Below are 14,859 nucleotides of genomic sequence, written 5' to 3'. Positions count from 1 at the left end.
ACAGACCTGAGAGTTGATCACCAAACTCGATTTCCTAACTAACTACAGAGAAAGATGAGATTTTGTAAGATAGGATAAAAATCCTAAATCAACCTAAGATTTGCTTCTGTAATACAAATTTGTGGAAAATCCTAAATTAACTTATCAGATCTTAACTTAAAGGGGTCGTCGGATGCCTATTTTCCACAAGTTGGGATGATTGTTTAGGGTCTTCATGTAAAGTTTGTAATATACTTTGGTTAAAATTCCTCTTGTCTCTTTAAATGATAATGAGGTGCATGTCTCTTTAAATGATAATGAGGTGCATGTCTCTTTAAATAATGAGGTAATGTGGTGCATGTCTCTTTAAATGATAATGAGGTAATGTGGTGCATGTCTCTTTAAATGATAATGAGGTAATGAGGTGCATGTCTCTTTAAATGATAATGAGGTGCATGTCTCTTTAAATGGTAATGAGGTGCATGTCTCTTTAAATGATGAGGTAATGAGGTGCATGTCTCTTTAAATGATAATGAGGTAATGTGGTGCATGTCTCTTTAAATGATGAGGTAATGAGGTGCATGTCTCTTTAAATGATAATGAGGTAATGTGGTGCATGTCTCTTTAAATGATAATGAGGTGCATGTCTCTTTAAATGATAATGAGGTAATGTGGTGCATGTCTCTTTAAATGATGAGGTAATGAGGTGCATGTCTCTTTAAATGATAATGAGGTAATGTGGTGCATGTCTCTTTAAATGATAATGAGGTGCATGTCTCTTTAAATGATAATGAGGTGCATGTCTCTTTAAATGATAATGAGGTAATGAGGTGCATGTCTCTTTAAATGATAATGAGGTGCATGTCTCTTTAAATGATAATGAGGTGCATGTCTCTTTAAATGATAATGAGGTAATGAGGTGCATGTCTCTTTAAATGATAATGAGGTGCATGTCTCTTTAAATGATAATGAGGTGCATGTCTCTTTAAATGATGAGGTAATGAGGTGCATGTCTCTTTAAATGATAATGAGCTCATTTGAGCTCCCCCCTCTCTTCCGTGGGGCGTGTCGACACAAGACACATAAAGTGATGCCAGTATACAAATAGATGAGGGCGGAAATATGCTAATACGGGAAATATGCTAAAACGGGACAGTCCGTCAGCGGTCGTGGGCGGAGCATGAGCAATATGACATCATATTGCTCAGAAAATCCAAGCGGCTTGATTTATTAAGAGTGTTTTGGCTTTTTGAGGATTAAAATTATTATTATTTTTTTTTCTTTCTTTGTATGTTGGTTGTGTCCACACACTGCAAAAACACATTTATATGCAAACACCATATAAAAGTGAATTTTGCATCTGACGACCCCTTTAAGACTTAAGATAGTTTCTGTAATACGCCCCCATTTAGTAGGACATCCATATAGATGAAAGTAGTGTGTGGTTGGATACAGAAATGAATGAATGAAATAAGTTCTCTGGTTGTCCAGCGATTGAAGCTCCTGTAGTGTTGAATAAGCCTCTCTCTCTCTCTGTGTGTGTCCCAGCAGGACTCGGGCTCGTACCCCTCGAGTGCGCACGTGCCGGGCCCGGGGACCAGCATGCCTCCGCAGCCCAACAGCACCGGCATCAGCAGTGTGCCGGCGAGCCACAGTAGCGCGGCCTACATGAAGCAGATGCAGATGCTGAGCCAGCAGCAGAAGCAGCTCCTGCAGAGGCAGATCATGGCCGAGGCGCAGGTGCGGCACCGCTTACCCACAATACACCACTATACACCACTATAGCACCGCTATACACCACTATAGCTCCACTATACACCACTATAGCTCCACTATACACCACTATAGCTCCACTATAGCTCCACTATACACCACTATAGCTCCACTATACACCACTATAGCTCCACTATACACCACTATAGCTCCACTATACACCACTATACACCACTATAGCTCCACTATACACCACTATAGCACCGCTATACACCACTATAGCTCCACTATACACCACTATAGCTCCACTATAGCTCCACTAAACACCACTATACACCGCTATACACCACTATACACCGCTATAGCTCTACTATACACCGCTATACACCACTATACACCACTATAGCTCCACTATACACCACTATAGCTCCACTATACACCACTATAGCTCCACTATACACCACTATAGCTCCACTATACACCACTATAGCTCCACTATAGCTCCACTATACACCACTATAGCACCGCTATACACCACTATAGCTCCACTATACACCACTATAGCTCCACTATACACCACTATACACCACTATAGCTCCACTATACACCACTATAGCACCGCTATACACCACTATAGCTCCACTATACAACACTATACACCACTATACACCACTATAGCTCCACTATAGCTCCACTATAGCTCCACTATACACCACTATACACCGCTATACACCACTATACACCGCTATAGCTCTACTATACACCGCTATAGCTCCACTATACACCACTATAGCTCCACTATACACCACTATAGCTCCACTATACACCACTATAGCTCCACTATACACCACTATAGCTCCACTATACACCACTATAGCTCCACTATAGCTCCACTATACACCGCTATACACCGCTATAAACCGCTATAAACCACTATACACCACTATAGCTCCACTATACACCGCTATACACCACTATAGCTCCACTATACACCACTATACACCACTATAGCTCCACTATACACTGCTATACACCACTATAGCTCCACTATACACCACTATAGCTCCACTATACACCACTATACACCACTATAGCTCCACTATACACCACTATAGCACCACTATAGCTCCACTATACACCACAATACACCACTATACACCACTATAGCTCCACTATACACCACTATACACCACTATAGCTCCACTATAGCTCCACTATACACCACTATAGCTCCACTATACACCACTATAGCTCCACTATAGCTCCACTATACACCACTATAGCTCCACTATACACCACTATAGCTCCACTTTACACCACTATACACCACTATAGCTCCACTATACACCACTATAGCACCACTATACACCACTATAGCTCCACTATACACCACTATAGCTCCACTATAGCTCCACTATAGCACCACTATACACCACTATACACCACTATAGCTCCACTATACACCACTATAGCTCCACTATACACCACTGAGCTATACACCACTATAGCTCCACTATACACCGCTATACACCACTATAGCTCCACTATACACCACTCCACTATACACCACTATAGCTCCACTATACACCGCTATACACCGCTATAAACCACTATACACCACTATAGCTCCACTATACACCGCTATACACCACTATAGCTCCACTATACACTGCTATACACCACTATAGCTCCACTATAGCTCCACTATACACCGCTATAGCTCCACTATACACCACTATAGCTCCACTATACACCACTATACACCGCTATACACCACTATACACCACTATAGCTCCACTATAGCTCCACTATACACCACTATACACCGCTATACACCACTATACACCGCTATACACCACTATACACCACTATAGCTCCACTATAGCTCCACTATACACCACTATAGCTCCACTATACACTGCTATACACCACTATAGCTCCACTATACACCACTATAGCTCCACTATACACCGCTATAGCTCCACTATACACCGCTATAGCTCTACTATACACCACTATAGCTCTACTATACACCACTATAGCTCCACTATACACCGCTATACACCACTATAGCTCCACTATAGCTCAACTATACACCGCTATACACCACTATAGCTCCACTATACACCGCTATACACCACTATAGCTCCACTATACACCGCTATACACCACTATAGCTCCACTATACACCACTATACACCACTATAGCTCCACTATAGCTCCACTATACACCACTATACACCACTATACACCGCTATACACCACTATACACCACTATAGCTCCACTATACACCACTATACACCACAATACACCACTATACACCACTATAGCTCCACTATACACCACTATACACCACTATAGCTCCACTATAGCTCCACTATACACCACTATAGCTCCACTATACACCACTATAGCTCCACTATAGCTCCACTATACACCACTATAGCTCCACTATACACCACTATAGCTCCACTTTACACCACTATACACCACTATAGCTCCACTATACACCACTATAGCACCACTATACACCACTATAGCTCCACTATAGCTCCACTATAGCTCCACTATACACCACTATACACCACTATACACCACTATACACCACTATAGCTCCACTATACACCACTGAGCTATACACCACTATAGCTCCACTATACACCGCTATACACCACTATAGCTCCACTATACACCACTCCACTATACACCACTATAGCTCCACTATACACCGCTATACACCGCTATAAACCACTATACACCACTATAGCTCCACTATACACCACTATAACTCCACTATACACCACTATAGCTCCACTATACACTGCTATACACCACTATAGCTCCACTATACACCACTATAGCTCCACTATACACCGCTATAGCTCCACTATACACCACTATACACCGCTATACACCACTATACACCACTATAGCTCCACTATAGCTCCACTATACACCACTATACACCGCTATACACCACTATAGCTCCACTATACACCACTATAGCTCCACTATACACCGCTATACACCACTATAGCTCCACTATACACAACTATAGCTCCACTATACTCCACTATAGCTCCACTATACACCACTATAGCTCCACTATAGCTCCACTATACACCACTATAGCTCCACTATACACCACTATAGCTCCACTATACACCACTATAGCTCCACTATACACCACTATAGCTCCACTATACACCACTATGGCTCCACTATACACCACTATAGCTCCACTATACACTGCTATAGCTCTACTATACACCACTATAGCTCCACTATACACCACTATACACCACTATAGCTCCACTATGCACCACTATACACCACTATATACCACTATAGCTCCACTATACACCACTATACACCGCTATACACCACTATACACCACTATACACCACTATAGCTCCACTATACACCACTATAGCTCCACTATACACTGCTATACACCACTATAGCTCCACTATACACCACTATAGCTCCACTATACACCACTATAGCTCCACTATACACCACTATAGCTCCACTATACACCGCTATAGCTCTACTATACACCACTATAGCTCTACTATACACCACTATAGCTCCACTATACACCGCTATACACCACTATACACCACTATAGCTCCACTATACACCACTATAGCTCCACTATACACCACTATAGCTCCACTATACACCGCTATACACCACTATACACCACTATACCTCCACTATACACCACTATAGCTCCACTATAGCTCCACTATAGCTCCATTATACACCACTATAGCTCCACTATAGCTCCACTATACACCACTAAAGCTCCACTATACACCGCTATAGCTCCACTATACACCACTATAGCTCCACTATACACCACTATAGCTCCACTATGCACCACTATACACCACTATATACCACTATAGCTCCGCTATACACCACTATACACCACTATAGCTCCACTATACACTGCTATACACTGCTATACACCACTATAGCTCCACTATACACCACTATAGCTCCACTATACACCGCTATAGCTCCACTATACACCGCTATAGCTCTACTATACACCACTATAGCTCTACTATACACCACTATAGCTCCACTATACACCACTATACACCGCTATACACCACTATAGCTCCACTATAGCTCAACTATACACCGCTATACACCACTATAGCTCCACTATACACCGCTATACACCACTATAGCTCCACTATACACTGCTATACACCACTATAGCTCCACTATACACCACTATACACCACTATAGCTCCACTATACACCACTATAGCTCCACTATACACCGCTATACACCACTATACACCACTATAGCTCCACTATACACCGCTATACACCACTATAGCTCCACTATACTCCACTATACTCCACCATACTCCACCATACTCCACTATACACCACTATAGCTCCACTATAGCTCCACTATACACCACTATAGCTCCACTATACACCACTATAGCTCCACTATACACCGCTATAGCTCCACTATACACCGCTATAGCTCCACTATACACCGCTATAGCTCCACTATACACCACTATAGCTCCACTATACACCACTATAACACCACTATAGCTCCACTATACACCACTATAGCTCCACTATACACCGCTATACACCACTATAGCTCCACTATACACTGCTATACACCACTATAGCTCCACTATACACCGCAATACACCACTATAGCTCCACTATAGCTCCACTATAGCTCCACTATACACCACTATAGCTCCACTATAGCTCCACTATACACCACTATAGCTCCACTATACACCACTATAGCTCCACTATACACCACTATAGCTCCACTATACACCACTATAGCTCCACTATACACCACTATGGCTCCACTATACACCACTATAGCTCCACTATACACTGCTATAGCTCTACTATACACCACTATAGCTCCACTATACACCACTATACACCACTATAGCTCCACTATGCACCACTATACACCACTATATACCACTATAGCTCCACTATACACCACTATACACCGCTATACACCACTATACACCACTATACACCACTATAGCTCCACTATACACCACTATAGCTCCACTATACACTGCTATACACCACTATAGCTCCACTATACACCACTATAGCTCCACTATACACCACTATAGCTCCACTATACACCACTATAGCTCCACTATACACCGCTATAGCTCTACTATACACCACTATAGCTCTACTATACACCACTATAGCTCCACTATACACCGCTATACACCGCTATACACCACTATAGCTCCACTATAGCTCCACTATACACTGCTATACACCACTATAGCTCCACTATACACCGCTATACACCACTATAGCTCCACTATACACCGCTATAGCTCCACTATACACCACTATACACCACTATACACCACTATAGCTCCACTATACACCGCTATACACCACTATAGCTCCACTATACACCGCTATACACCACTATAGCTCCACTATACACCACTATAGCTCCACTATACACCACTATAGCTCCACTATAGCTCCACTATACACCGCTATAGCTCCACTATACACCACTATAGCTCCACTATACACCACTATAGCACCACTATACACCACTATAGCTCCACTATACACCACTATAGCTCCACTATACACCGCTATACACCACTATAGCTCCGCTATACACCACTATAGCTCCACTATACACCACTATAGCTCCACTATAGCTCCACTATACACCACTATAGCTCCACTATACACCACTATAGCTCCACTATACACCACTATAGCTCCACTATACACCGCTATAGCTCTACTATACACCACTATAGCTCTACTATACACCACTATAGCTCCACTATACACCACTATACACCGCTATACACCGCTATACACCACTATAGCTCCACTATACACCGCTATACACCACTATAGCTCCACTATACACCACTATACACCACTATAGCTCCACTATACACCGCTATACACCACTATAGCTCCACTATACACCGCTATACACCACTCGCTATAGCTCTACTATACACCACTATAGCTCTACTATACACCACTATAGCTCCACTGTACACCACTATACACCGCTATACACCACTATAGCTCCACTATACACTGCTATACACCACTATAGCTCCACTATACACCGCTATACACCACTATAGCTCCACTATACACCGCTATACACCGCTATACACCACTATAGCTCCACTATAGCTCCACTATACACCACTATACACCACTATACACCGCTATACACCACTATAGCTCCACTATACACCGCTATAGACCACTATAGCTCCACTATACACCACTATACACCACTATAGCTCCACTATACACCACTATAGCTCCACTATACACCGCTATACACCACTATAGCTCCACTATACACCGCTATACACCACTATAGCTCCACTATAGCTCCACTATACACCACTATAGCTCCACTATACACCGCTATACACCACTATAGCTCCACTATAGCTCCACTATACACCACCATAGCTCGATATATTTAATGATTTTTAAAGAAGGCTCTTCTGCTCACCAAGGCTGCATTTATTTGATTTAAAAAAAACAGTAATATTGTTAAATATTATTATTCCAGTGTAAATCAGCAGTTTTCTATGTGAATATATAGTAAAGTGTAATTTATTCCTGTGACCAAAGCTGAATTTTCAGCATCATTACTCCAGTCTTCAGTGTCACATGATCCTTCAGAAATCACTCTAATATGAGGATCTGATGCTCAAGAAACATTTATGATTATCATCAGTGTTGAAAACAGTTATTTATATTTGTATTTCAAGATTCTTTGATGAATAGAAAGTTCAGAAGAACATCATTTATCTGAAATAAAGCTTTTGTAACGTTAAACACTACATTAAGTTTGGGGTCAGTAAGATTTTTTATTTTATTTAAAAGAATCAATACATCAAGGATTAATTAAATTGATCAGAAGTGACAGTAAAGACATTTATAATGTTACAAAAGCTTTATTTCAGATAAAGGCTGTTCTTTTGAACTTTCTATTCATCAAACAATCCTGAAATAAAAATGTAAATAACAGTTTTCAGCGCTGATAATAATCATACATATTTCTTGAGCATCAGATCCTCATATTAGAGTGATTTCTGGAGGATCATGTGACACTGAAGACTGGAGTAATGATGCTGAAAATTCAGCTTTGATCACAGGAATAAATTACACTTTACTGTATATTCACATAGAAAACAGCTGATTTACACTGGAGTAATATGTAACAATATTTTTTTTTTTTTTTTTTTTTTTATCAAATAAGTGCTGCCTTGGTGAGCAGAAGAGCCTTCTTTAAGAAACATTAAAAATCTTACCGACCCCAAACTCTTGACTGGTAGTGTACATTTATCAATAATAACAATAATTCTACAATTATGTCCACAGTGTGTTGTTCACAGATCTGCCTCTAGAGGGCAGCAACCTCACAAGAGTACTGAGAAGCTAACGTGTGTGTGTGTGTGTGTGTGTCAGGAGAAGCAGCAGCAGCTCCAGAGGCATCTGACCCGTCCACCGCCCCAGTACCAGGACCAGCAGAACCCGTTCCAGCAGCAGTTCAGCACTGTGCCCTGCCTGGCCCAACAGCACCCCTCGGCCTTCCCCGAACACACACTCTCCGGTACACACACTACACACCGCCCCTTTACACCGCCAGTTACGCCTCAGATCAGGTGCCATTTAGTTAGACACGCTAGAAATTAGTGATGACCAAATATTTATATCACGGTGTGTGGTTTTTTTTTTTTCAAAATTATCTCGGCTTCACGGTATATGTTGGTTTTTATTAATTTATTTTTTTCAAGCTTGACTGAGTGTTAAACACATTTTCTGCTGAGTGAGAGAGGAGATACTGCAGTAGATTGGCTTAGAACGCCCTATTTTACTGTCATGAGTGAATATTGTAGGGAAATCCACAGTAGTATTAATACAGGTTTTGCAAGAGAGATTAAATGAAAATAACATCGAAACTTCTCTAAAGACAGTCAGTTCCCTTCAGACACACACATAAAACACTTTTGACTGTGAAGCGTGCAGTGCTCATGTTTATTCAGCGATGGCAAAGCCCGCCACAAAGAGATTCTCCAAAAGGCAGTGTTGATATTGTGAACCAATGTATGGGAAATATATAATTTGACAGCTGTCAGTTATAGTGTAAGCTCTCCGTGTTCACCGTCAGGCTCAGTAACACACACATCTGTGCTCACCAGTGAACTGTGAAAACACATTCTCAAACAGTGTCGCGTTGTTAAAGCCACATACACCAGTATTGCGGATTATTAAAAATTCATATCATTAAAAAAAAATAAACACCGGTATTATTCGGTATGACCCGGTATGAGCACTACTGTAAAGGTGATGTGGACCCATCCGCTCCTGACCAGCTGATGGAGTGATGGCCCGGTCTGGACCTGAGGCGAGGAGGAAGCTACACCTCTGCTTCCCGCGTGTGTGTGTGTGTGGCGTGAGCTTCCGTCTCTGTAGGGCAACACAAGCAGCCTTTTGTTACTCATCAACAAACAGCACACCTGATTTGCAAGTGTGTTTATTGATAGACTCATTTGAATGGCAGAAGCACAGTATGGTCAGTGTGTGGTGAGCCGTTACACACAGGCTATATCTTTTTCCTGCAAAGAGAAGCTTGTAAAATAGGCTATATAAATGTGGCGAATAGGTTTGGAAAGCAGACAAGCCCACAGTTAGAGACTCGACAGAAATGATGTGTTCTGGGTCTGGTGTAGAAGGTTGTTGGTTATGAAATTATGGAGTAAGAGAGATTGTTCAGAAAGGAATTGAAAATCCACTCTGTCTACTTTCCAAAGCCATCTCATGGATATTATTGTGAACGCCAGTTATATTTTTGCCCTTTTAATTAATATTTGGCCGATTAGGATAACGAGGTCGGCCCACGCTGGCCGATAACCCATTCATCAACCGATAGCTTTTACAGTGGATACTGAATGAAAACACACATAACACATAAAATAGTGCTGAACTTCATTACGAAACAGCGCAGAACCATGAAAATCCTCTTTTTATTTAATTTAAATAATAATATATTAATTATACATCGATGTTAGCTCATAGTGCATTAACTAATGTTACAACTTTAAAATGTACGAATGTATTAGTAAATAATGAAATCAACAACTGAACAATGCTTTTATCACCCTTAGGTAATGTGACCCTTGGACTCCAGATGTCCATCTTTAAACATCCACACAAACGCCATAGCATTGACATTAGACCTAGATGTGTATTGTGTGTGTCCTCTCACTAGCCCCATTTCCATTACACATTCGCACAATTTTGTGATATTTTCTAAATGTCGGATTAAAAAACAACTATTGCGAAATGACAGCATTTCAATTAAAAATTCCTTCCTCGAATTGCCTGAAAACCTCCTCATGCAAGCATAACTTTTTCGCGAGATATGAGTGTTTGTGAAACTGACGCGGCTAATCTTTATTTGCTTCCATTTTCGAACACCTGATGATCTAATCGAAATATGCTACAGTGATGATAAAAAAGAACCGAAATCGAATGCGTTTCTGATTGGTTTGTATGTTTCTGTCGGCTGCATGACGACTTTCTCACGTCACTAGCTTTAAATATGCCACTTCGCTGCTTAACAAATGTGTAAAAGCGACCCGCTGGATATAACCTAATGCAGACAGATGCTAACCAGCCTTACAGTAAACATTAAGGTCGGACTTGCGTGTATATTTTCTGTCACATTGTTTTAACCGCTTGAGGTACTAATGTTAGCGTCCTCTCAAACACACTGCTGTTCTCCACTAATGCAGGATCTAGTCAACACATGAACTACTTATGATATGAAAACACGTACGGTTTCATAGTTTAGCGCTCCATGAAACGGTACAGGACACTACCGTACGCGCTTTAAATCCACATGTGAAGTGTCAAAACAAACTCCACAAGCCGTGATAGTTTTTAAAACGTACGGTAGTGTACTGTACCATCACTAACGGCTTGTGGAGTTTGTTTTGACACTTCAGATGTGGATTTAAAACACACTGTGAAACGGTACAGGACACTACCGTACGCGTTTCAAATCCACATCTGAAGTGTCAAAACAAACTCCACAAGCCGTTAGGGATGGCACAGTACACTACCGTACGTTTTAAAAACTATCACGGCTTGTGGAGTTTGTTTTGACACTTCAGATGTGGATTTAAAGCGCGTACGGTAGTGTCCTGTACCGTTTCATGGTGTGTTTTGACACTTCAGATGTGGATTTGAAATGCGTACGGTAGTGTCCTGTACCGTTTCATGGTGTGTTTTGACACTTCAGATGTGGATTTAAAGCGCGTACGGTAGTGTCCTGTACCGTTTCATGGTGTGTTTTGACACTTCAGATGTGGATTTAAAGCGCGTACGGTAGTGTCCTGTACCGTTTCATGGTGTGTTTTGACACTTCAGATGTGGATTTGAAATGCGTACGGTAGTGTCCTGTACCGTTTCACAGTGTGTTTTAAATCCACATCTGAAGTGTCAAAACAAACTCCACAAGCCGTTAGTGGTAGTCTTTATTTCGCTCTAGTACTGTATAATGACAGCGAACCCTTCTCAGCCGCTCCAGCATCGCACGCAACACAGAAACATTATCGGTATGGATTTGTGCCGAATCATGTGCATCACAATGAGGACGGAAACATCCATGGCTGCTTCAGTTGAGACTTTAATCTCTTTGCAAATGTAACCGATGAAATCTCGCTGTCTCTTCTAATCATGAGTGCGGTCTACTCTGTTTTCAGGTCCATCTCAACCAATAGGAAATGTCAACGCTCTGAGTGGTGCCGCCCCCGGGACGCAGCGGATGTTCTCTCAGACGCAAAGCATGATGGGAATGGGGAACGCAGTCCCGACGCCCGGGCCCTCTCCGGCCGCCAGTCAGGCAGACATGAGTCTTCAGTCCTGCGCGGGCGGTCTGGACGTGCAGCAAGTGCTCTACGGTAACATGCCCATGCACCCCAGCCAGCAGAGGGCGCAAGTGCCCAACATGTCCAGCGCGTACCGGCAGAGCGTGCTAGCGGCGCAGCAGCAACAGGCACACCTCAAGAGCCAGCCCAACGCTGCCATGATGAAGCAGCAGCAGCAGCTAGCACGTCTTCCCAACGCCATGGCTAATGCTATGCCCACCGGTCTCCAGGGTGCCTTGCCCTCTCAAGCCCAGTCCTGGCAAACACAGGCTTCCCAGCAGCACCCAGTTCTCCAGCCCGGCTTCCACATGCAGGCCAGATTAGCCAAGCTTCCCAACAACGGCCCGTTCCCTCAGGGGGGCATGGGCAGCAGCGGGGCGGGTCGCATGAACCCTGCACAGATGATGCCCAATATGAACCAACAACGGACAAATCTGCCCCAACAGCAGACGCCCCAGCAGGGGCAAGTGCCGACCCAACCCCAGCAGGTTCTGCCGGATCTGGGGCCCTTCAGCCAGACGCAGGCCGGACCCAACCGCACCACGGCTCTCCAGTGCAATCAGGCCTACCAGCTCAACAGATCAGCCAATCAGCAGCTCCAGTTCAGCTACAACAGCCAATCAGGAGCCGGCTTATCCGGGTTCCCTGCGGAGACCGATCTGGTGGACTCGCTGCTGAAGAACCAGTCGACCCAAGAGTGGATGGACGATATAGACGAGCTGTTGGCCAGTCACCAATGAGGAGAACACGTAAGCGTGAAACGGATCGCATCTGCTGTGTTCGTGTTCTCGATCGAGTGTGTAAATGGCATAATAACAGCAGGAGCCGAGGAACACGCTCTACTACTGAACCCGTGGCTCAGTAAACCACTGAAGCGGCGAGTGTGCAGCCGCTCGCACGGGCGTGTGGACCGCAGCCATGTCTTCACTCGGGTCCACGGGCCTGAAACTTGCACTCTTGAAGATGTGATTTACAGTGAATAGTTGACCCGATAACGTCACTCACTCGCACTCAGTGTGGGTCCGAGAGTCGTGAGGTGGTGCGCTGACGGTCCAGTCCTGCTCCTGGAGGGCCGCCTGTGATAACAGCTCAAAATGAGCCTTTCATGTCCATTCATTAGGTTTAACTGCTTTTGTTAGGGAGTAGCTCATCATTTAGAGGCCGTTTGCACCGTTTTCAAGTAAAATGGAAACTTTTTTTGTGCATTTTTGGCTGGTCAACCGTTTTTGGGGCCCGAGAACGCAGACTTTTGAGAGTTTGAATGGGGATCGTATCCTGTGAGTGCGGAGCCTCCATTGGCACACACACACACACACACACACACACGTGGCCCTTCAGAGCAGGATCAGAAAACTGTGTGTATGATCATAGTTCCACTGGAGAACAGAAGAGTTTGGAAAGACATTAGGGAATAAACTCGTCTGTAGTTTCATTAAACACATGGTTTATGTTCCACATGGATTGACTAAGTTTAGAAAGTAGATGTTTGATCAAGTGTCGATGGCTTGAAGGAGTGTAGATGAGACTAATAGTGAAGAGAGCTGATGAACTCTACAATTCTCCAGTGAAAGTGGAGATCTCATCATTACACTTTCTTATGTTACACTACACTTTAATATTATTTTATTTTTTCCTGCAGTTGAGTTTGAAAGACCCGTAGTTTAGACTTGTGTTGGTGAGAGGGGTGATATTCCTGTTTGTGTTCTCCCGACGGCGTTACCTGAACTCTCTCTTCATCCCGGATTCTGTGACAGGATTTCATGTATATTTATATATATATATTTTTTGTATGTATGCAGTTTCTATTGTTCAGGAGAAGATAGATCTTATTTTTATATGTACATTGTTGCAAATTTTTGTAAGTATTTTATACTTTTTATTATGGTTCTCTGTAAAACAAGAGTATTATGTAAATATAGTTCTCTAGAAATGAGCTTGTTTGGTGTGTTTATTTAGTGTTTTATGCATGTCTTGAATCATTTGTGCATTTTAAAGGTGCATTTTAAAAATAAAAATTATATAATAATATTTCAATTAAATTAATGAGCTACATTTTAGTTCGATGATCTTTATGTAATATTTTGTCTTTTTAGGGGATTTTATGGTGCTACATTATATTTACGCAGTATTTATAATCCATTTATTAAATTTGAGCATAGACCTGAAAATTACATTTCCATCTTA

The 14,859-nt window shown here is 42.6% G+C and overlaps 1 protein-coding gene across 2 annotated transcripts in view; it reads left to right on the top strand.

Annotated features, from left to right (window-relative positions):
- The window catches only part of maml1 (mastermind-like transcriptional coactivator 1), a 38,485-nt gene extending 25,003 nt beyond the window's left edge, over positions 1-13,482 (top strand). Inside the window, exons 3-5 of one of the 2 annotated variants that reach the window (XM_056268940.1) lie at positions 1,531-1,719; positions 9,209-9,353; positions 12,511-13,482. In XM_056268940.1, the coding sequence (XP_056124915.1) occupies positions 1,531-1,719; positions 9,209-9,353; positions 12,511-13,415 (1,239 nt within the window). In that variant the 3' untranslated portion in view covers positions 13,416-13,482. Of the gene's footprint in view, positions 1-1,527; positions 1,720-9,208; positions 9,354-12,510 lie in introns of both variants that reach the window. The other variant, XM_056268939.1, reaches the window with a different exon arrangement.
- The last annotated feature ends 1,377 nt before the right edge of the window (positions 13,483-14,859 follow it).

This window comes from Rhinichthys klamathensis, unplaced genomic scaffold (genome assembly GCF_029890125.1).
Source record: "Rhinichthys klamathensis goyatoka isolate OS25496 unplaced genomic scaffold, OSU_Roscu_1.1 h1tg000278l_1, whole genome shotgun sequence".
NCBI classification, from domain to species: domain Eukaryota; kingdom Metazoa; phylum Chordata; class Actinopteri; order Cypriniformes; family Leuciscidae; genus Rhinichthys; species Rhinichthys klamathensis.
The sequence above is the reverse complement of the archived record's forward strand: the minus strand, read 5'-3'. Positions and strand labels throughout refer to the sequence as shown.